Consider the following 24909-nt stretch of genomic DNA (forward strand, 5'->3'; position numbering starts at 1 on the left):
GAAAATTAACAACTACAACGAACTCAAACCATAACCAACTATATATGTCAAAGATATAAAAGTGATAAGAAGAAAGTAAATTAACGACTTCAAGAATTTGGTAAGGCTGAACTCACAAGAAAAGTAGTAGATTAATCCAACTTTAATCGAATTACTTGATTTTGGGTCTAGCACTGGAACCACCCTGCCTAGTTAAGATAGGGTTGCACACATTCTTTAACTTATCCATCTTGTCATTGATTTCTTCAATGTCACCAATTTCATTGCTACATAACCACTCAAAGGCAATTTCAACTGCATCCTTAATCTTTTTGATATCATTCAGTGTTAGCTCACATCCATCATTTCTAACCGCGGTCTTCATGCTGTATACGTAATTCTCAAAGGAGTTCCTAGCCAACATCTTCTTCCTGTGTTTTTCATCTTCTGATTTGTATATCTCCGCCTCATGGATCAATCTCTGAATCTCATCCGTTGACAATCTCCCCTTGTTGTTTGTAATTGTGATCTTATTTGTGTTCCTTGATGTCTTGTCTTCGGCTAACACATTCAATATACCGTCTGCATCCATATCAAAGCTTACTGTCAAATTAGGAACACCACGAGGTGCGGGTGGAATTCCATCTAACACAAACTCGCCCAACAAGTTATTATCAAGGGTTCTAGCTCTCTCACCCTCATACACCTGAATCTTCACACTCGATTGATTGTCCGCGTTGGTCGTATATAAATTTCTCCTACTGGTGGGAATGGTTGTGTTCCTTGGGATCAACACATTCATAGCACCCCCAAGTGTCTGAACACCAAGAGAAAGAGGTGTCACATCTACCAACACCAAGTCCTGCACCGTCACATCTCCCACGCCAATCAAAATAGCAGCTTGCACTGCAGCACCATAAGCCACAGCCTCATCCGGGTTGATGCTCTTGCAGAGTTCCTTTCCATCAAAGAATTCCTGCAATAAAGACTGAACCTTTTTTATTCTTGTGGAACCTCCAACAAGCACAATTTGGTGAACGCTGCTCTTGTTCATCTTAGCATCCGTCAAGCACTTCTTCACAGTTTCCAGACATTTTTCAAACAAATCCACGTTCATCTCCTCAAATATGGCACGAGTGATGAGTGTTTGAAAATCAATTCCTTTATGCAAGGAATCGATCTCAATGGTTGTGTGGACAGTAGTCGAGAGGACCCTCTTTGCTCTCTCACATGCTGTTCTCAACCTCCTAAGAGCCTTTGGGTCTCCACTAATGTCTCTCTTGTGCGTTCTCTTAAACTCTTGAATACAGTGATTCATCATCCTGTTATCAAAATCCTCTCCTCCAAGATGGGTATCTCCTGTTGTAGCTTTGACATTAAAGATACGATCGTCAATGGTGATTAACGAAACATCAAAAGTACCACCCCCAAGATCAAAGATAAGGACGTTCTTTGCACCAACACTGGTTGCCTTCTTATGAAGACCATAAGCAAGTCCAGCCGCCGTTGGTTCATTGATGATACGCATTTCATCAAGGCCAGCAATTTTACCAGCATCCATAGTAGCTTGACGTTGAGCAAAACTAAAATAAGCAGGAACAGTAAAACAACGTTCTTAACACTTGAACCAATATATTCTTCAGCAGTTTGCACCATCTTAGTGAGAACCATGCCTGAGATCTGCTCAGCTGAAAACTCTACATCCTCGCCCTTATATTTGACTTGAATCATGGGTTTACCATCGTGGCTAGGAATGACTTTGAAGGGCCATAGCTTCATATCATCTGAACATAGGAGTCATCCATTTTCCTACCAATTAAACGTTTCACATCTACAAAACACATATCAGCAAGTTCAGAAACAAATCTTGAGATCCTAACTCTAAGAGTGGCAAGCTCATGATATTATCACTCTCATTAAGCAGTTCATAATATTTACAATATTAACTAGCAATAGAGAGAACAATATAATCATTAACCGAACCCATGGAATTCAATACATAATATCATAAAATCAGATCTTCACTCTACGCCAATCTAGACTACTAAGTGTTAAGAAAAAACTAAAACAGGAAACATGACACACATAAATAACACCCTCCCCACAATACTAAAACAGGAAATCTGATTGTCTTCAATACCTTTCGGCACTTTACACGCGCAAGTAATTCTTTGAAATCTTGTTCTTTGTCGTGTCTATCTCCTCGCCTCATCATCTCCATATAGAAATCCCCATCCTTTATTAGTTGTACCGCCATCTTATTTCTTAAATATTGGCATTGGGTTACATCTTGGATAACCGCCTCGTCAAAGTGACCCATTTGCTCCGTAGCGACGTGAAACCCACAATTACCATCCCATCAACCTCGTCGGTGGACAAAACAAATGGAGAAATGAGTGAAGGGGGTTGTTTCAAATACTCTTCGATAATTGTATACGTGGTTCGATTTGGTATTCCATAAAGATCCAAAGGACAACGAAGAGTATCATACTTCTCTTTGATAGTCACCATTTCTGCTGGTTGTGTTTATTGCGAGTCGCTCATTTGCTCAACAACTACAGAGCTAGTTTGGGTCTCCACTAACGCAACTTCTTCCACCACCTCGGATTGACTTACTCGAGAAGGCTCCGTAGAGACCTTTGATTTCACTTTTAGTGCGGTTGGTCCACCTTGATATTTTATTGAACGACCTCTTTTCTTAGGTTCCGGCTCATCTTCAAGTTCGCTTGCACATGCTCGTGCCTAGACCAATCTCTTGTTTTAGACAAATGTTCTTTCAACTCTTTTCTTTGGATGGTCCTCGACACTTTGGTGTTCGGCCTACCCGCCGATATTTTCTTAATAGGTTCATCAACCTCCCTTAAACAAGGGTGAAGGGCTTCATCCAAATTGTGCATCAATATTTGTTTTTTGGTGTCATTTGATGTAGAGTAACGTTAGGCTATTCGTGCACACAATTCCGACTCCAAGAACAACGGACCACCAACTACCGAGGCGCTTTGAGTGAAACTTAATTGCTTCCAAAATGGATGAATGTCATTAATGTCAATCACTTCAACATACCTACCCAATATATGACGACACGGGAGTCCAATTCCAATCATATCCTTACAAATACAAACTGTATTCTCGTCATCGTAAGCTCTATATAACTTCCATTGTTTCATCATGTGATTTATTTCCCATCTTGAAACTTTATAAATACGCCCCTTAGAAGAAATCTTTCTTTGTTACATAGGGAATTTATGTGCACTAAATTGTATACAACCCCTACTAATATTTATGGGATCTCGATTGGTATATTCATGGATTGCTTCTTGGATCGACACAACTCCATTTTGACTACCGAATAATATTTTCTTTAATCGGCCATGAGACCCCTCTGTAATGCTTGTAGCCTCGTTCATGAAGTTGCGATATTCATATGTCCATGCAAACACAAACCTCTCCTTATGCGGTGTCAACCATTGTTTTTTACACGCAACGAGTTTGGATAGTCCGTGCTCCATTCATCCTCAAATTTCTTCAAATTAACCACATAAATTTACTCGGTTTTCGACAACACGATCTTGTCCCATACTTCCATAAATAAATTCCACTTTATTCCTTCCTGTTTCCACTTTTCTTCAAATAACCTCTTCTCTTCCTCCCGCTCTTCTACGGTTAATTTGCTAATACGTTCATCCTCTTCCTTTGTCCTCTTAGTACCCTTCTTTGGTTTTTTAGATTGGATATGAGGCTTTCAATTGGATAGGAGGTTGCATTGAATGTGCCATGTACATTGCAAGTTTCTAGATTCCGGAAACACTACCTCTATTGCATTCATTAAAGCTTGATCGTTATCCGTTACAATAACCCTTGGAAAATCCTCGTCGTTATAAATGGACTTCAACGTCTCCAACATCCAACTAAAACTAACGTCGTTCTCGTGATCCATTAAACCACATGCAATCCTAAACGTGTTTTTGTCGGATGTGTGGAAAGTGATGTTCAACAACGACATGTTATATTTTTTTTGTCTTCTAAGTTGGATCTATCAACAAAATTTGATGAAAGCATTGTGCCAATTGGATCATCAAAGGATGTGCCAAGAAAATACGTACCATTTTACCATCATTTTCTTCCTTTCGCAATGTGTAGTCATGTAACTCCGCTAACCACTCCTTGCATAACCGTTCTACCATCTCATTCCGTCCCTTTTATTGTAGATAGGACCCCCTTGATCGTAGACAAAGAAGAAAGGTTGTCGGGGTCGTTTGCCTTTATCTTACTTAAGATCGCACTCGCTTTACAAATCCTCATAGACCTCACCGTATCCATTTCATGTGGTTTTAACTTCGCAACCATTACATGTCCCATAAGAGTATCGGGATCATCGTGGTTGTGACAACCATTAGCAACTTTAGACATTAATTTTCCACTCTTTACCTTCCCTACCATCGGGCTTATAGAAGACAATCTTAAATGGGCATCCAATCTTTTTTGTATGAGTTCGGTATTTCCTCATCTCCGTCTTTCTTACATACTTATGATTCTTTCCCTCGTGACTCTTTTTCACTCCATCTCGCTCACATATCATTTCAAACCGAATATCCTTCACACAACGGTTCTGAACCACCACGCACATCTTCTCCTTTGCCTTGTTGATGAGCCATTCATTTGCTTCCTCCTTACTTTTAAATGACTAAATGCGCATATAATAAAACAAACCTCATAAGCATAAGCATTTAACATATATTATTTTTAAAAAAAGAAAAGAGTAGTCATGAGTATACCAAATCGTTTGCATAGTGGTGAGAAGTATCAGGACTCAAATAAAATTCATCACCCACCGCTACAATAGCCTACAAACAATAACAACAAGTTAGGCCACTACAATTAGAAGCACAAGATATCACATTTCTACCGATCAATGCACAATCGGAGGATAAATATATTTTATAAACTCCCGATTAAATACTTTGAAAAGTTTACGGTTTCTGTATGAATAATCTTGAATAATCGACAGCAGTTGTATTTCTCATACGCCCGATTATTACTGAATCGGTAGAAAAATAAAAATCATCTACCGATTATGAGATCCGAAGAATTAAAAAAAAAACAGTTTTGGAGGAGTTTGATTTTGGGGTGACACAATAATCAGAGGTTTAAAAATTTTCATAATCTACCGATTATGGATTATGAAACAAACCAATAATTGAAGTTTTGAAAAATCTGTATTTGGGGCAACTTTGTCAATCGACTGTTATGTAAATTTGCCAAACTACCGATTATCCCAAATTGAAATTTTCAATTTGGGGGTTTTTCATAATCGGTAGAATTCTATGTTCCCTTTTCTACCGATTAGTGATATATTATTACACAGTAATTGATAATCGGTAGATATATAACCACATTATCTACCGATTCTGGGTAGTTCATGGCATTCAATGCATGCAAAAATCGATTTTTCTCGTTTAAAAACTCATACAAACGCATACAAAGTGGGTTATGAGTTTCTTAACACAATACCTATGTGTTAGATGCATCTTTAGCTTCGATCTCGGTTGATTCTCCGGTTTCCTCCATGAAAGCGTCGTCTAGGGTTTCCTCTCCATAAAAGTTTGGATCATTCAACATATACCTTGGATCATCTTCTCTATACGGTAGTGAAGTTTCAACATTATGTTCTTCACCTTCTTCTTCATACCCATCCATGTTTCGTGTTGATATAAGAAAAATGATGAACTCCCACTTCTTCTTCTTTCTGTCTCTCCCACCAAAAACTAAAACCAAATAATAGGAAAAAGTTTCCTAAAACCAACTATATACGACTTAACGCCCGATTATAAAGTTAACTACTGATTGTATACACTACCGATTATGAGATTATTTACCGATTGTGTACACCAATACACCCAATCATGAAAATAACTACCGATTATGAGCTTCTTAGAAAAAAATGAAGCAGACTACATTAAACTACTGATTGTAGTTTTATCTACCGATTATGGAGGGTATAATTGACCTCCACAATCGGTAGTTGCATCCAGGCCTGCAGGCAGCCGGTATAAAAACTTTAGCCGCATCTCTGGAGATAAGATCGTTATGCGGTTTATCTTCGCTCAACCCGGTACTTGTTAGTGGAAAACGAGCTCTGGTTCTGGTTTTCGTATGGAGGGTATAATTGCCATTTCGAAAATTCAGAGATAAGGGATGGCTTCATTTCGGGTTTGGGTGACCCTATTTTGTCTTATTAGTCGCCCCTAATTCTTTCAGGGTCGCCCCTAATGACTCCAGGCTTTTATCAATCCACCTGGTTTTGTGAAGTGCAGCATTTTGTCATAGAGTTGGCAACTTGGCAACATTTGTTTTTGGAAAGGACCAAGTTTGTTTTCCATTTGAGGTGGGTGGCTTAGCCGTTTAGGCCTTGCCATTTGATGTGAAGGCATCAGAAAGCTTTGGCAACCGGTGTGTATTGCGTGTTCATTTTTCCAGGCCACCCATCCCAATAGCTTTTATCTGCCAAAAAATTTACTGAACTACTCATAACCAATTTACAAGACTGAAAAACTTTTAGATAGCAACTGAACATCAGTAACCCAAAATATCGAACATATGATGCCTCATTCTACAGGCCACAAGTCTCTGGTATTGCAATATACAAATTCAGTCCAAGCACTATGCCCAGCACAGGTTCACACTCAAATTTGTTTTTCTGACTGAGCTTTCCTTGAATAGCTTCTCCCTTGGATGAAATCATCGCTTCGGCTTTCCGTATCTGAGATTCTACCTCTGAGAGTTCAGTATTAAGTTTGTCTTTTCTAGAACAAAGGCCAGCATATTTCACCTGCATTCCATCCAATACTTGTTTATCAATTTCAACTTCTGTATCTATCTTGAATGAAGACTTCCAACAGTTCTGAAGTCGATTGAATCCTTCACGTAACCATTTAATATTGAACTTCAAGATCTCGGCATCTGTGATGAGTCTTTCCCATTTCTCCAGCAAACCTACACTCAGTTCCGTACCACGCATAGTTTCCATTTTTGAGATGATCTCCAGTAAACTGGTAACACATGAAAGCAACATAGCCTCATTGGATATGACTTTTTTAGTTGCCATATGCCCATACTCGTCAGAGATCTTCTTATACAAATTTGCATAGTCTTTCGGGATCTTGAAGTTGCCCTGGAATTCGATTCCTTCAACTCTATCTTCACTGGAACCACTAGTCGACCCAAAGGCAATTTCGACTGCATCCTCAATCTTTTTGATTTCATTCAGCGGTAGCCTACATCCATTTCTAACCGTGCTCTTCTTGTTGTATGTGTAATTCTCAAAGGAGTTCCTAGCCAACATCTTCTTGCTGTGTTTCTCATCTTCTGATTTGTATATCTCTGCTTCTTGGACCAATCTCTGAATCTCATACGTTGACAATCTCCCCTTGTTGTTTGTAATTGTGATCTTATTTGTGTTCCTTGTTGTCTTGTCCTCGGCTAACACATTCAATATACCGTCTGCATCCATATCAAAGCTTACTGTCAAATTAGGAACACCACGAGGTGCTGGTGGAATTCCATCTAACACAAACTCACCCAACAAGTTATTGTCAAGGGTTCTAGCTCTCTCACCCTCATACACCTGAATCTTAACACTTGACTGATTGTCCACGTTGGTCGTATATACATTTTTCCTACTGGTGGGAATGGTTGTGTTCCTTGGGATCAACACATTCATAGCACCCCCAAGTGTCTGAACACCAAGAGAAAGAGGTGTCACATCTACCAACACCAAGTCCTGCACCCTCACATCTCCCACGCCAATCAAAATAGCAGCTTGCACTGCAGCACCATAAGCCACAGCCTCATCAGGGTTGATGCTCTTGCAGAGTTTCTTCCCATCAAAGAATTCCTGCAATAGAGACTGAATCTTTGGAATTCTTGTAGAACCTCCAACTAGCAAAATTTTGTGAACACTGCTCTTGTTCATCTTAGCACCCGTCAAACACTTCTTCACAGTTTCCAGGCATTTTTCAAACAAATCCATGTTCAACTCCTCAAATCTGGCACGAGTGATGACTGTTAGAAAATCAATCCCTTTATGCAAGGAATCAATGCCAATGGTTGTGTGGACGGTGTTCGTGAGGACCCTCTTTGCTCTCTCACATGCTGTTCTCAACCTCCTAAGAGCCTTTGGGTCTCCACTAATGTCTCTCTTGTGAATTTTCTTAAACTCTTGGATACAGTGATTCATCATCCTGTTATCGAAATCATCTCCCCCGAGATGGGTATCTCCTGCTGTAGCCTTGACATTTAAGAGATGATCGTCAATGGTGATTAATGAAACATCAAAAGTACCACCACCAAGATCAAAGATAAGGACGTTCTTCATACCAAAACTGGTTGCCTTTATATGAAGACCATAAGCAAGTCCAGCTGCGGTTGGTTCATTGATGATACGCATTTCATCAAGGCCAGCAATTTTACCAGCATCCATAGTAGCTTGACGTTGAGAATTATTAAAGTAAGCAGGGACTGTAACAACAGCTTTCTTAACACTTGAACCAATATAAGCTTCAGCAGTTTGCACCATCTTAGTGAGAACCATGCCTGAAATTTGCTCAGCTGAAAACTCTGTATCCTTGCCCTTATATTTGACTTGAATCATGGGTTTCTTATTGTGGCCAGGAATGACATTAAAGGGCCACAGCTTCATATCACTCTGAACATGGGTATCATCCATTTTCCTACCAATTATACGTTTCACACCTACAAAACACATATCAGCAGATTCAGAAACAAATCTTGAGATCCTAACTCTAAGAGCGGCAAGCTCATGATATTATCGCTCTCATCAAGTAGTTCGTAATATTTACAATATTAACTAGCAATAGTGATAACAATACAATGGTTAACCGAACTCATGAGATTCTAGTACATAATATTATAAAGTCGGACATTCACCCTACACCAATCTAGACTAATAGATCAAGCAAATGTTAAGAAGAAAAAAAAAACATGATACATGACATGCATAAATAACAATCTCCCCACAATATTGAGATTGAGAGTTTCAATCCCTTCAGCAATCAACCACAATTATGGAAGAGTATACTGTATAACCAAACTTGGATGCTATGTTAAACAATTCCTCAAGGTTTAATGAATCAAATCGATATGATCATGAACAACCATAGGAATATCATGAAAACTCGATGATCTTACTAGGTACAACTAAATATTTCCATAATATAAGATACAACTTGTATAATGACCAGCATGAATTTAGATGAATAATACGATGAAAGCTTACCGAAAATGGAGTTGGTAGGATTCATGTCATCTTGATTTTTAGCAGCATCTCCAACAAAACAATCAGAATCAGTAAAAGCAACATACGAAGGAGTAGTGCGATTTCCTTGATCATTGGCAATAATCTCAACACGACCGTTTTCCCATACTGCTACACATGAATATGTTGTCCCTAAATCTATTCCTACTGCTGCCCCAGTCATCGTAATGGCACAACTTCAATCAATTCACAAACTCAACAAAGAAGAAAAGTCGGACTTGAAACTAGACAAGAGAATTGGGCTTATCTTATACAGTTTTGACTAGTTTTGTTATGTTTTTTTTTCTGATTTTACTCGGAGAGGTCTAGTTTTGTTATGTACTTCAATCTCCTTAATAAACTTATCAATTCTCTGATCAGAAAAAGAAAAGAAAAAAAATATGCAAGATTGAATAGTTCAATTGGTGAGCTGTATGGGCGTGTTCGTTTTTTTTTTCAGGTCAATCATCCCCATTGCTGGTCTTTTGTTTCGGATGCAAGTTCACAAATAAATATTTATAAATAGTTAAATACCTGGTCTTTTGCTTCACAATTTTAGTTTACTCATTACATATATGTTACTAAATATAATATGAATATCGTTTTTTCAATACCATGTCAAATATTCAGTTTACTTGCAAGTTCACAACTAAATATTGATCAATACAGTGTCAAATATTCAGTTTACAAGATATAATATGTAGCAGGAGATGGCCTGTGACGTCCCTTACTTACTAGAACATTCCATGGTCCAAATTTTGAAGGATGTGGCAGTTACTCATGGTTTCTACAAGTTGACAATTTCTCTTAATGTTTCTGACTAATCCGACACCTTCTAGTAGTTTCCTAATTAAAATTATTAGGCTCATTTCATAACTGTGTCCTATTCCCCAGTTTTCCGTTCATTCAAATTTTCAGTATCTTTTTACAGCGTGCAATTGACACTCATACTAATTAAGACGACCTAATGGCAAACTTCATCACACCACAGCATTACAAAAAAGACGAGCCCTCTAAAAGCCTTGACTTAGCTTAGTCTCAATACTGGCAAGTTACTGGTACTGAAGTAAAACAAAGAGACGTGCGAATAGGCTGTGAACGTTATAACATAGTCAAATCGCCGGCCTGACTCTGCCTAGGTATAGCTTGCAAGTTATGCATATCAATAGCTTCTCAACAGAAATAGACCTAAAATTGCTAAACTAAAAGAGTTCAGTCTATCAAATCAAATTAAGTCAAATAAAATTTCATTTCTCATAGAATTTAAGCTCGGAATCTCATAAAAAATGATACTTTATGAAAACCCATTTCATCAATTTACATAATGAATAGATATTAAAGACGATTATTAGGTTAAACAGTACCTTTGGTCCTCCAAGTTGATTGCTTTCACCATTACACCTGACTCTGTGATATTGAAATTTCCGTGAAAATACGTCTTCTGTGTAGGATTTGTAAGTAATAATATTTTGATGTGATAAGCAGAAGGGTGTTTTGTCGAGGTTGTGTTTGTACTTTGTAGGTGTATTTGGGAAAATCTGGTGATTTCCATAGTTTGAACAAATAATCAAGCACCCCCGTATGCTCAACTTTAAGTAAGAACGCAACACTCAGAATTAATAGATGAGTGAAAGAGAGATTGACCATGGAGAAGAAGGAAGAGTGCAGATGAACACATGAATCCATCTTCCAGCACAGAATCCAAGACACAGCTGAAAAAGTTGAAGCCCCGGATGAAGAAGCTTTATTTTCCGAAGGAATTTTGATTAGGGCACCCTCCCTGAGATTAGTAGCACGCATGTTGGCACCATCATACATTGCCAACCCTGGTTCGTCTGTCAATTATTCGTTAATCTTTGCGAGGTGTGCGTCCATGGGATTCACAATCCTAGCTTAATTGGGGGCCATCAGGATTAATTGGGGCCATGCATTAGAGGACAAAAAAGACCCCCATAACCTAATTTGGATCACCTCTTATAAAAATATTTTTTGAATGGCTAAAATGCCCCTAAATGATTAGAGTTAAAATTTGATTAATTAGTGATAATCTTACTTAATTAGAGTTTAATATTTTTTTTCAGATTTTTTGTCTGCAATTTTTAGTCTAACTTTTCTTTTTTGTTGCCTAGATAGTACGAAAAATCGTAAAGGTATTAAAAAATTTCATTGACGACCCTCAACAATCGTTAATGTTTAGACTGTTTAAGTGACGACTCTAAACTGTCGAAGATTCATTAATGGCGGAAATGTACGACAATTTTGGGTCGTCATAAAAATGATCAATTCCCTGACGACCCTTTGGAAGGATCGTTACTATTTTGGTTACGCATTTGACGACTTAAACAGTTGTTAATGTTTTAGAAATGTCGTTATAGACTGTCGTTAATTTCTAAAAAGAGTCGTTAGTGTATGACAGTTCAGAATCGTTATTGTTTTGATCATGATGTATATGACGACCCTAAACTGTCGTTAATGTCGGTGAAGGGTCGTTAATTGAAGAAAAAAAATTAATCAAGGGTAAAATAGTATATCATCTTCCGATTTTTACACCCCTGAAAAATTTGGGGGGAAAATAAAATTTCATGGCCCCCAATTAAACTAGGTTCACAATCTCTTCCAGATACAGAAAAATTTCGATAAATTTATAACTTTGGGACTAAAAAAATAATATTATCTTAGCAAAATTATTAATTTATCGAGTTAAAATTTAGCTTATCCGAACCTAGTTGGGCCAGAGAATTTTATTATTTTAGCAAAATAATTAATTTATTGAGGATTAGTTTATCGAAATTCTACTGTAGTTGTTAGGTTAGGAACTAATCAGCCTGGCTAAATTGGGGCCTATGCCACTTACTTGAGGCATATGGATTTCTTCATCCACCCAATAGAGAATGATAAGGGGTGTCTAAAATATTGTAAAAAAATACTAAACTAACCCTTAAAGAAACCTTAATTATTCTAACACAAATACAAATACAAAATCATAACTTAATTAACAAATACAACCATCATTAATCAAAACTCAATTTATTTTTCAATTTCCATCAAAACCAAAACTAAATCTTAATCAATCACAAACAACAATTAAAATCTTCTTTGTTGTTTGTAAAAAGAAAACCCAAAAACAGACAATTCAAGTGATTGAGTTAAATCCCTTTAAACCATTCCTTGTAAGAGATACTCTACAATGATTTACCTCTAAATCTTAAAATTCACTCATCAAGTTTTCTAAAAATCCACCCAGAATCGGTTTATATGTTCAGCCCAGTAATCTGATTGTAATCTTAATCGGATTTTAATGTGAACCTACATAAACCGATTCTGGATTGATGTGATGAACATCAACTATAATCGGATTACATTAATACACATATAAACCGATTTAGGATTCCTGTTCGGATCATTTTGGACCATATGTAATCCGATTGTTTAGTTAAATATCTCTGTACCCTTTTCTTCCAATAATCGGATTACATTATCCTCCATATAAACCGATTCTGGAAAAGCTGCAACAAACTAACTCCAGAATCGGACTATATAAATGAATAAGAAGTCCGATTTTGTTACAAATTTCTATAAATGATCCCAAGTTACCCAAAAAAAGAAAACCACTTTCATTCATTAAGGTTGGTTCAAGTTTGCAAAATACAATATAAGAAAGCGACAAAATATAAGCATCTGATAAGGAAAATACTCATTCCAACAAATGGAGACCATCGAATTGATCCGGCACGATCAATTCCTCCCATCGCCTCATGTTGGGATTGTATTTTTTTAGCCACTCCTTGGTGACCTACGAGACTTATGAAACCCATCTACCGGTGGTAATGGACAATCATCACGTACTCTAAGACCGATATAATGTATGTTTTTATGGTTGAATAAAACAATTCTACGATCCTTAAGAGATTCATCTCAAATGGTGTATTTTGGTGCATATGTATAACATGATCCCTTACCAAATAGATGAATAACGCAACTCCACGTTTCCGCCAAGAGATGACCACATAGAGGCATACACATCCAATGATCTCGGTTAATTGGTCCATTCACCTTTGTCCCTTGTACTCTAGCAACCATTTTTTCAAAAATCACTTCTTTGTCTTGTCTTGTTTTTCCTTCCTTCATCATCGATATGTAAAATTCCTTGTCTTCTTGTAAGCGCAAGGACATCATTTTTTTAAAGTATTGACATTGGATTAGGTTCTCATCGCCCGCCAAACTTATATGGCCTATTTGTTCTGACGCAACGTGATAACCATAATTCTCATCCGCATCCACGTCGTCGGTGGATAACACATAGGGCTTAATGATTTCAGGAAGTTTCGAGTAATACTCCTCGAATATGGTGTAGCAAGTTCGATGAGGTCTACCTCGTTCATCCCTAGGAGTGTTTCCATCACCAAGAGCGGCCCTTAGAGTCACCATAGAACCCTTTTGTCTTGTTTCTCCCTTCCATGCACGTAACCTTGATACTCGTATTATACTAGCTTGACTCTCTTGAGAAGGAACGGATAGATTGTTTGGCGCTTGACACTCTTGAGAAGGATCGATTAGATCCACATGTTGCGAAGGAGCGCTACTTGTCCCACTTTCTCCCTTATTTGGTCGACCCCTTTTCCTCTTAGACGGTGCCTCTTCATTCTCAATTTGTGAAGGAACGTTTGAAACATTTGTCTTGGCTTGTGCGCTACTTGTCCCGCTTTCTCCCTTCTTTGGTCGACCCCTTTTCCTCTTAGCCGGTGCCTTTTCATTCTCAATTTGTGAAGAAACGTTTGAAATATTTGTCTTGGCTTGTGCGCTACTTGTCCCGCTTTCCCCCTTCTTCGGTCGACCCCTTTTCTTTGGAACCTTCTCCTCTTCATATTTAGCGTCTTCACGCTCATGTTGACAAACGATTATTTTATGACTCAATAACGGGTTTTTGCCCGTACTCATTGCAACCTTAAACTCTTTCTTTTCTTCCTTCCAATCCATGTTGGTAGGTGGTCTTCTCGTCGGCGGTAGCACTGTTGGTTCTCCGACCAGTACCATATGGGGGTCGCGGCTAGTTTTAAATCGTACATCAAAACTTTTATTCCCAAGCCATTATTTTTTGCGAATTTCTCGATGATTTCCCTTCCAATATCCATGTCCACAAAGGATTAGAGTGGTTCTTCAGTTGGGGGTGGTTTGAAAGTAAGTTTCTTCCAAAACGGATCAATGATTTCAAAAGGAATTCCTTGTTGGTACTTCGCGATCAGGTGACGACACGGAAATCCGAAGGCCGTCATCGTCATACATGAGCATTCAATTCTTCTTCTCCCCATCTCCTTATCCACATAATATTTGTAATCCTTCATCATAGAAATGATTGCCCAGTGAGACATCCTATAATTTAAATTTCTAATCAACCGATGGTGTTCCTTGTAGCTTGTGATGATTTTCATCCTACTCTCTTCTATTTGAGCGGTTATCTTGATGATATCGGTCTTGGTGTATTCATGGATGGCTTCTTGTAATGTAACCACGGTGTTTTGGCTCCCTCGGAGCAAGCTTTTCAAACGTCCATGAGATCCTTCCGCGATACTTGTCGCATCATTCTTGTAATGCAAGTGTTGGTACGTGTAAGCATACACAAATTTTTCCTTGTACGGATCCAACAATTCCTTCAAGCAATAAACCACACACTTCTCGTAATCTTCCTTCCATAGCCCAATAAAACTCTCCAAGTAGGATTCGAACTCGGCCATGGACATTGAATGTACTATTAAATCCCAATGATGTTGAAAAGCCTTTCAGAGTAACCCATTCGCTTCATACTCCGATTTCCTTTTCTTCTTGTCCTCCTCTCTTTGTTCCGGAGTTAGTTTTTGAAGACGCTCATCTTCAGCCTTTTCACGAGCGGTACCTTTTTTTGGCTTTGGCTTTTGGATATGACCCCTACAATTATTTCTAATATTGCATTGTATGTTCCATGTGCAAAGAAAATGTTGAGCGTCCGGAAAAACCACTCTAAAGGCATTCATTAGTGTTTGGTCCTTATTCGTTACTATGATCCTCGAAGTTTGATCGCCACGGTATATCTCCTTCAAGGTCCCTAGCATCCAAATAAAACTCACATCATTCTCTCGATCCATAAACCCCCATGCTAATGCTACCGTGAAAGTTTGCTTGTCGGAAGTATGGCAAGCAATGTTTAACAACGGCATATTGTACTTGTTGGTCTTGTATGTACAATCTATTAACAAAACTTGATAGAAGCATTGTGCCAACCTGATCATCTCCGGATGCGCAAAGAAAATGCGAGTCACTTTGCCTTCCAATACTTGCTTCCTCATTGTGTATCCGTGTTGATCGGCTAACCATTGAGATTGTTCCATAACCGCTCTACCATCCCATGACCTCCTCCTAAAGGTTGTTCTTGTCGTGTAAATTTTCCTCAAAGTGGACAAGTTATCCTTATCATCCTCCTTAATCTTCCTAAGAATGTCACTTGGTTTACACGCTTTCATCGATTTCACCGTTTCCAATTGATGTGGTTTCAACCCAGAAACGGCCGCATGTCCAACAAGAGATTCCGGATCATCATGATTGTGACAACCATTCATCACTTTAGAGAACTTGTATACCTTACTACCATCGGGTCTCTTGGGTCTATTAACTATAATCTTAAACGGGCAACCATCCTTCTTTGATTTAGTAATGTATTCCCTTGTCGTCTTCTTCACGTACAATCTTTCCTTTGCCTAGTGACTTTCTTGCTTTCCACCTCTCTCACAAACAATTTACAAACGATCTTCACTGAATGACGGCCTAAAACTAAGGCGCATTTGGTCTCTATTCACTTGTCTATAAACCATTGCTTTGTACCGTTTTTATCTTGCCATTCCAAATAGGTGAAATAGTGGGAAGAGGTATCAGGACCCAGCAGACATACAAATTTGGATTGATCTTCTTCAAACGCCACGACAATCTACAACAAATATCAACAAGTTGATGATTCAAAGTCGGTTTATATGTTACACTCGATTAAACCGATTCCTCGCAATCGGTTTATATGTGCCACTATAAAGACCGATTTAATATTTGTCTAAAAAATTTCAAAGTCCACAATCGGTTCATGTCTCGTGTCATATAATCCGATTGTTGTTCACATTTCTCCTGGAACTTTAAAATCGGATTACATATACACGAAAATAAACCGATTGTCTAATTACGTGATTATTCAAGTGAAGAAATCGGGTTATGAACATCACCAACAAAAACCGATTCTGGTCACGTACCCATCGCGCCAAAAATTTACTACAATCGGTTCATATGGTGATGAACAAAGACCGATTTATGTACCCAATTTTGGGATTTTACCCAGAATCGGTTTATGTAGTGCTATCGAATAAACCGATTCCGGGTTAAAGTTTTGAAATTATTTTCCCTTTTTGGGCGATTGAGACATGCAAATACATGTTTCTAGATCGTTACAATTCATACCTGTTTATTAAGAGCATTATCATCTTCTTCCCGACGAAATTGTTCCTGTGCTTGAATAATATCCTCAAGCATTCTTTGGTTGACATCCTCTTCTTCTTTCAACAAATTATCCAATTCTGTAGGATCGAAATCATGATAATCTGATGCACCCACTTCTTCATCACTATAGTAAAACCTTCTTAAAATTATACTCGTTAAAATAATAATCTCTCTAAAATAATAAAATTATTTAGTCCGAACTAGGCTTGCACATGTTAAATTTCTTCTCGCTAAAATAATAATCTCTATAAAATAATAATTTTTCTCGGTCCCAAAGCTATTATTTTAAAGAAGTTTTATTGTACTAGAGTCTTCATCATCACTATAAAGTTTCATTTTTGCTAAGAAAATCACAAACCCTATTTTTTTTCTTTTTCCCCTCTACTTCTTCTTTCCCTCCAAACCTTAAAAGAGTAAATGAATTTCTCCTCTAGTCCTAACACTATAATCAAATTCAAACACTAACTAATTTAACTAATACTAACTTAATTAATCATCACTAATTTAATAAGGGCATATTAGACATTAACATAAATAGTGGATAAGGGGTTTCTACAAATTACTTCCTAATGACCCTATTTTGTCATGTAGTTATAGGCCCCAATTAAGTGGCATAGGCCCCAATTTAGCCAGGCTAATCAAACCGAAGAATTCACTGGAATGAGAGTATTCCCTACTTGGCTACTTGTTGCTTGTTGGTTTATATCCGCATCAGATTAATATGTTATGCAAGAGGAAGCAAATCATATTTTGTACCGCAAGTATGAGACCCTACATAGAAGTGCCAAGATCTGGTGATCTAACAGTTAGATTGGACATCCACGTCAGCTAGGACAACCTCCTAAATCCTATGGCGTTGCTAATCTAACAACGAAACGCTGAACAGAACAACGCTGAGCGCTCAACCAAACAGCGCTACATAATTTTAATTTCCAAAACCACCATCATTTTCCCTCGAAGACAATTATTTTTGGAAACAATCACATCACACCACGTTTCTCTCTCTTCATCACACTCTTAAGCATTACTGATATATATGGGCCATGACGTGTAGGTGTAGGACTCGTAGGATAACCATCTTTTTAATTTACATCTTGTTTGTTTGCAGCTGACTCGGCGTCTGGATATGAGTCAATCTCTGACTCGGGCCAAGTCAGCAGTCAGACCGTTTGTTTTGCATTTTGAATCAGATCTGACTCGACCTATGACTCAGACATAACCCCTGATTCAGATCCATTTGAATCAGGTAACAAAATATCCCTGACTCACGAGACCAAATCACTGACTCACATTTTTTTGAGTCAGATGAGTCAGATCTGACTCAAAACAAACATATCGAGTCAGATCCAGATGAGTCAGGTGATTTCACTCAGAACCAGATGATTCAGATCCAGACGACTCAGATGAGTCAGGAGTAAACAAACATAGTGTTAATCACCGTCGATATTTGCGCTTCACGCTGACATAGTTTCCTTCTTGGGGACAATATAGGACGTGGGGACAGCATAACTTGTGTAGGTCTCATACCTATAATTAAAATACGTTCCTCTCTCCATTAGAAATATGTACTTAAAAACATACACCTTCAGCGTGTTTCAATCTCACTGATACTTCATAGCGTTAATTTTTTTCTCACACTTTTTTTCTAATTTGCAATACTTTTTGGCTAATTTAGCAACTCAATCTAGCCTAGGAATTAGCCTGACATAATTTTGTTTCTGAAAATTTCCTTGGAGAAATGAATATTGCAGAAAGAGTTCCAAGGTTTGGAATATTTAACACCAACCGTCTGGTGAAATTCCAAGAGAAATCAAATGTCTGAATATGGAAGTGAAAGATCCTTCAATTATCAAGTTATCAATCTTTGATTCCTAGCAAGGAATTTTGGCAGAATTAACAGGAAAAATGACGGCAAGTATCTGTATGCTTACATTAGTTACAAATATCTATTTTCTGGTAACAACTTATCTGGTGAATTACCCAAAAACGTTCGGATAATCCTAATCCAACTTTTATCATGATTGGTACAAACAATTTACAGATATAAGAGCTCTAACAGGAATTTTCTCTTTAACTACTCGCAGTTACTCTAATAAGAGGGATTCATCAACTTCAGGCACCTAAACTAGAATCCTCGTGTGGCTGAATTCACTCTTAAAATGGTAACAAGGTAGAATGCTAATAAAGTTAAAGCAGTGAAAAGAAAGGAGTGTTTCCGCAGTGTAGTATTACAAAACAGCAGAATTCAATTTAACCATGAGTAAGTCAATCTTCTCACTGATTATAATAGTAAGACACTATTCATTCCTTATATCCTTCCCACTCATCAGGTTTAGTTGGAACAGCAGGCAGCAGCTTCAGACATTACACGCAGTCGCCTAGCTATTTCTGCAAAGGATGGCCGAGCCACGGGGTCTATCGCCCAACACTCCTCCATTAAGTTCCTGTACTCTGAGTCACAGAAGCTAGATATGGGTGGCCTCAGCTTATTACTTGCAATACCATCTGTATGAACAATGTGGACAGCCTTAGCAAAAAAAATAAAATAAAAGACGAACAATATGATAGGAAAGCATTTGTATAAAAAAGATTGAGAGAAATATCGAAGGAATTGGTAAATAAATCATCAAAGTTATCAAATCAGATGAATTAGTACGGGCAAATGATAATGAGATGGAAACATGACAAAAGAAAAAAAGGGAACTTCCATAAGAAAGATAACAGAGAGAAAATGCATGAAAACGGTCAGACAGAAATTACCTATGTATAAAGTCAAAATTAAGACAAGTGTTGTACAACTGTAAGATAATGCCATTCAAGAGCAAGCCTACCAGCAGAAGACTTCCATCTTCCAAGTTCAACACTAGCTCATCACTTGGAATATCATGGAAGACCAAGTCTAATAGTGTAAGTTCCAAAACATCCATTATTCCAAATTGCTTTCAATCTTTGGCCCACAAAATCAACAGTCAGAAAAGTACAATCGGATTTAGGAACAAAATCAACCACTGAATTGAGTGCTAACATGATGCAAAACACAATTCTGAATGATGTTTTGGTTAGGATTATATGCTATCTTCCGTGAAACCATGAAACATGGCTTAAAAAAAGTGTAGAAAATCCCAATTTTGAATAATTTCCAACACTCTAAATACAAGAACCTCTTTGAAACTTAGAAATCTTGTCGGTTTATGCATCTCATAAAGAGTATGTGCCTATGTGGCTGCTAGGTAGCCCTAGTAGGCTTAGTTGTTACTTATGCGAATGTTTATTAAGCCAGGTGTAAAGTTGAATAAATGCTCTGCAATAATGAAAAACATAGGATACTTCAAAGGAAAGAAAGGAAAGGGATAATAGGGTCGGAGAGGAATACCACAAATTTCTTGCCGAGACAAGGATGCATAAGGTACTAGGCGAGTTTCAATCTCAGACAACACAATCCCGAAAGAATACACATCAACCTGCCATCAACAGAAACAATTTATGCTCATTTCAAAAGAACAATATCTACAACTGAAAAGATACTGAAGCATACTGTACACCATGTGCTAATTCAATTACACGCGAGGATAAATTTTGGGAGTACTCCAGCAGCTTACCTTATCAGAAATTTTACTATTGCTGCCATTCAACAACTCAGGAGCCATCCATTCTAATGTGCCCCTTGGACCACCAGTCATGGCAATTCCCTTTTCTTTAGACAGCCCAAAATCCCCAACCTATTATAATACATAGTCCCTCCGTTTCAAAAAGATAGGCTGGCTGGTTTCATGAAACCAGCCTATCTTTTTGAAACGGAGGGACTATAATTTTTCTTTTATATATTAAATATCGTTCTTTATCATCATCAAGAATATCATAATGGACCACACAAAATAATTTACTCGACAAAAGAACTAACAGTATCACCTTGCAGATGGGTCTTGAAGGATCGTTCAGGTTTACTAGCAAATTAGCAGACTTCAAATCAAAATGGATAATATTTTTAGAATGTAAATATTCCATTCCAATAGCTGCATCTGTAGCTATTATGAGCTTCTCACGTCTATCAAGTTTCCTGATTATATTCATGAAAAACTTCATATAAGATGAACATATCTCAACCAGTTTACCTGACTAAATAGAGAATAATCCAAGCAAGTTACCTGTCCTGGTGTGCCAAAACATGCTTGAGAGAACCATCCACCATAAACTCGGTTAGAGTTGCCATTCTACCTCCTGGACCATCTACAATTACACCATAGAAAGCCACAATATTTGGATGACGAAGCTCAAAGTGGATATAAACTTCTTGCCAAAACTCATCAATCTGGATGGAAAATGAGCTATTTGTTAGATATTATTTGCATAGAAAAGCATAAAAACAATTGTTAATAATAAAAAATGCCACCGGAAACACCACAAATATGATAATTGTTAAGTCAGAAAATAAGCCCTGCAATTGATTTATTTTCACTGGAATTGTTACACATATGCGGATGTGCACACAATAAGACAGATCACATATGCACACACACAATCATAGGATGATAATTCATATGTGTGCACAATATCACGGTTGTAATCTTGTAAAATTACACATAAGTATATGGTTTGTCAGCAACGTATCATGATGACAATGAAAGAATGTCACACTTTTTGAATCTAACGGTCAGAGTTCTTACCAATCTCTTCTGCTCCTCAGATGATCGATCGAAGTAATTCGGTTTGAATCGTTTGATGGCGACAAATGCACCCTTCCATTTTCCATGATACACATGACCAAAAGTTCCGGAACCAAGTTTTCTCACCTCTTCAAGATCTTCATTCTTTATAATCTGAATTAAAAAGAAAGTTTAAGGGAATACTAAAGTTCGGGGGTGCAATCAAGTAAACACAAAGTAGTCTGACGGATTCATGAGAGTCTTTATCTGTTGGTTGTTGATGAACGAGGGTGGCTCAGTGAACAACATTTCCTAGACCAATTTATTTAAATTGCTAAATATACACAAACGAGGGTGGTTCAGTAGCATCCACAACGTGTAGGTAAAATGCTAAATGTACACAAACGACAATAAAAGAAATTATCTCTACCAATTCTGCTATAATGACATGCGAGGTGTTTGAGATTGAACACATCCTGATTAACGTAGTTTAGAAGGTATATTTGCGAGCTTTTAGAAACACCCCAGGATCAAACGAGGTTGTTTTTTTTTTTGAAGCATGGAAATATTATTAGAATTAAGCGGCGGTTACATGAGAGTAGGTGATACCCATAACAATTTGATTGATGCATGGTGGGACCGTATGGTCCCAAAATAAAGTTGTAAGGTTCTCTAGTGATCCCAAACTAAGACAACGGTAAGGTTTGAAAAACATGTAAAAATGAAATTAATCACACGAGAAGGTTACAAAATAAGCCCTTAAAAGAATAATCATAAGAGAATTAGGAGATACTTAAAAGCTTTCTACAGATGGTTAATTCTATCCAAGACAAGGTGAACCTAAATAATCGAATCCAATACAAATCAACAATTTCACTAAACCACACAAGGCCAAAAGAACACAGCAGGGAATAAGACAACATTAAAGAAAAACAAGGGAGAAATTAGGAGACAAATCAGGACAACGGCAAGGGATTGGGTAAAGAATTTAAACAAGATTTTCAAAACAAACTGCAGAACACTAAGCAGAACAATATAAACACAATTACAGAGGAAATTACATAATCCTATATTATCACTAAAAAACTCATATAATTCCATTTTGAATACTACCAAAGTTGAAAAGAAATTACACAATCAGAAGATCATTATTACACATTCGAAAGAAATTACTCAACCCTAGTTATAAATAAGAACTCACATAATTCCTATTTGATCACTACCACAATTTCAAAAGAAATTACTCCATCCCAGATTAATCCATATATAACTAAAACATTCAAACTATCCCAATTTCTAGAAGAAACACATTCCTAATTGCACTTCAACAACAAACCCAATTTAGGGGATATAGACAACAGACGGATCATCTAATTCTTAAATTGGAGCACCAATAAAACATATGGGAACAAGAGACACTACAGACAGCAAAAAATATCAATCCAAAGAAGAAAGGAAACAGAGAGGATGAGAAATCCAATAAGGCTTAGTTCTGCAAACCCAATTGAGAACCCCTGAATCAAAATCAAAATTGCCGACCCTAGATCTTAACCCCATAGAAAATTACCAAAATAAATAGAATGGAAACCTAATTAAACATTTCAGGATCATGATTAAACAGTAAAACTTAAAAAGGAACAGGACTAGCAACGAATACCCAGCAGATTTTCCGATTGCGACAGAGACATGGACATTCCTAAACAAAGAAAAAGGAAAAAAAAAGGTCAAAGAAAATCTCACCCCCCAGTCACCAATCTCTTAATCAGATTCCTCGTTTACATCCCATGCTCATGATTTGTCTTCTCCCCCAATCGGTCCTACGGTTTACTCAGAGAAGAAAATTTTCTCCATGAAATCGCATGAGAAAACAAGGTGTAATAGATGTGTTTTCCACACCACTGCCTAAAGTTTTTAGAGGGTTTTAATAGTTTATTTATTAATTTGTTTAAAATTATAAATAGGAAAGAATATGATTTTTCCCTATCCAAAATTTCTATTTCTTGTGAAGACATCAAGAAATTTCTATTTCTATTTCTTGTGACAAAAAAAATCCTATCACCCAACTATTTCCAAAAGTAAAAGAATTTCGTTGTATACGAAATTTGGATGCTTGAAACATTAAAAAAAAAAAAAAAAAAATTTAGAGCATGGAATTATAAGGACTTAAGGAGGAAGATACCCACAGTGACAGCTGCATACTGTTGATTATGTACTTCACCAACAGAGAGTTGAGAGTCCTTGAGCATAAGAGAAAAGGAGGTTTTAGACATGAAATAAGTCTAGAATAAGGAATCAAAGAAATCCAAAGGGAAAATTCACAACGAAAATAATCACCTCATACAGATCTTCACCAATCAAATTACGATCTTTACTTGGTAAACCAAGACGAGTTTCTTTCCCATCTGGAACAACACTGATCCTCTCCATTTCTCCATTAACAACAGTAATAGGAGATGCAGAAGATGAAGAGCGACAAGTTATTATTGGTTTTGATGAACTTAAGCAAAAAAGATCAGTAGTACCCAAAGGTTTTGTGTTTTTAGAAAGCAAAGGTGTAGTTTTAACGGAAATTGAAAAGGAAGAACATGGGGTGACAGACAAACTGCTGCGGCGTTGGACGGGAGCTTCAACGGAAAGAGCAGCAGCCATAGCTGGTATACTCCCATGTTTAAGTAGCCAATGCTAGTTGAGTTGCGTAGCCATGAGTTCCATTAATTTTATACTCCTATGTTTTTGTTTACGATCGGTAATTTTAAATATGCTTATCTCTCTACAGACACAATCTATGAACATTATATAATAATAATTCTACGTACTAATTACCTTTGTATAATAATTGTAGTTTGTAAGGAAATCAAAAAGAAAGAAAAAAATAATAAAAACATTAGAAATGAGGAGAACTAAATTTGAGGCAGGTGTGCAATCCACATTGAAATTTCAACGTAATGTATAGTATTAGCTTACCAAAATATCGTTATTATAAAGGCCGAGTATTGCATTTTTTTTTGTCCCGCTAAATAGATGGAATGCTAATTTCAAGATGATATTTCGTATTATACCCTTATTTGTCTCTTATATTTATTGTTTGGGTATCATAACACTATATATCTCTAAGAGCATCTGCAATGCAAACGATCAAGGTCATCCTACGTGTAGGTCTTATTAACACGTTCTTATGTGTGGATCATTAGTTCATTACTAAATGACAAAAAAATATAAATGTAAAACTTTTTATGTTAAGTTGATTTCCAATCCCCAAGATATCATCTAATAAACTTTATTTGAATTTAGAGACAAAATGATGATGTGGCTTTAAGACCCAAGGTCTTAAAGAAAGTCTAATTTAGACTTTCTCCATTACCCCCACTTAGCTATGTCATCTATCTCTATGGCCTTGACCCTTGTGTTGGAGATGGAAATTTGATGCAAAAAGTCTTAAATCCTAGGTGTCATTCAATTTTAACA

At 37.1% G+C, this 24909-nt stretch overlaps 2 protein-coding genes and 1 pseudogene across 10 annotated transcripts; all 3 read right to left on the bottom strand.

The window, feature by feature from the left end:
• Positions 1-151: 151 nt before the first annotated feature.
• On the bottom strand, positions 152-5676 carry LOC113316423 (annotated as a pseudogene).
• Positions 5677-6514: 838 nt separating this feature from the next.
• Positions 6515-11039, bottom strand: LOC113318610 (heat shock 70 kDa protein 18-like). Of its 6 annotated transcripts, none has more exons than XM_026566796.1 (3): positions 10657-11039; positions 9275-9304; positions 6515-8730 (listed from the first exon to the last, which is right to left on the bottom strand). In XM_026566796.1, exons 2-3 carry the CDS (start codon positions 9297-9299, stop codon positions 6590-6592), a joined length of 2166 nt encoding a protein of 721 aa, XP_026422581.1. In that variant the 5' UTR covers positions 9300-9304; positions 10657-11039; the 3' UTR covers positions 6515-6589. The 6 variants fall into 6 exon arrangements, with proteins under 6 accessions (XP_026422581.1, XP_026422580.1, XP_026422578.1 ...); XM_026566795.1 differs by having other exon boundaries at positions 9275-9322; XM_026566793.1 differs by having other exon boundaries at positions 9275-9460.
• A 7726-nt stretch (positions 11040-18765) lies between these two features.
• Positions 18766-24209, bottom strand: LOC113319346 (probable serine/threonine-protein kinase SIS8). 4 transcript variants are annotated; one of them, XR_003345391.1, is made up of 9 exons: positions 23779-24209; positions 23628-23681; positions 21466-21618; positions 20947-21110; positions 20711-20858; positions 20401-20520; positions 20175-20262; positions 19562-19748; positions 18766-19306 (listed from the first exon to the last, which is right to left on the bottom strand). XR_003345391.1 is itself a non-coding variant. In XM_026567615.1 (8 exons), the coding sequence occupies exons 1-8, from the start codon at positions 24091-24093 to the stop codon at positions 19134-19136; spliced, it is 1215 nt and encodes a 404-aa protein (XP_026423400.1). In that variant the 5' UTR covers positions 24094-24206; the 3' UTR covers positions 18766-19133. The 4 variants fall into 4 exon arrangements, 2 of the variants coding, with proteins under 2 accessions (XP_026423400.1, XP_026423401.1); XR_003345392.1 differs by having other exon boundaries at positions 19165-19306; positions 19633-19748; XM_026567615.1 differs by lacking the exon at positions 19562-19748 and having other exon boundaries at positions 23779-24206.
• Positions 24210-24909: the final 700 nt, after the last annotated feature.

This window comes from Papaver somniferum, chromosome 10, assembly GCF_003573695.1.
Source record: "Papaver somniferum cultivar HN1 chromosome 10, ASM357369v1, whole genome shotgun sequence".
NCBI classification, from domain to species: Eukaryota; Viridiplantae; Streptophyta; class Magnoliopsida; order Ranunculales; family Papaveraceae; genus Papaver; species Papaver somniferum.

Excerpts from the sequence above, each read along its gene's own strand:
- LOC113318610 (XM_026566792.1), bottom strand. The coding sequence starts at position 9,476 with ATGACTGGGGCAGCAGTAGGAATAGATTTAGGGACAACATATTCATGT. Across the intron at positions 8,731-9,274 it reads TCCTACCAACTCCATTTTCG|GTGTGAAACGTATAATTGGT; the intron begins GTAAGCTTTCAT and ends TGTGTTTTGTAG.
- LOC113319346 (XM_026567615.1), bottom strand. The coding sequence starts at position 24,093 with ATGGCTGCTGCTCTTTCCGTTGAAGCTCCCGTCCAACGCCGCAGCAGT. Across the intron at positions 21,619-23,627 it reads AACAGTATGCAGCTGTCACT|ATTATAAAGAATGAAGATCT; the intron begins GTGGGTATCTTC and ends TTTTTAATTCAG. Across the intron at positions 20,859-20,946 it reads GTTTTGGCACACCAGGACAG|GAAACTTGATAGACGTGAGA; the intron begins GTAACTTGCTTG and ends GAATATAATCAG.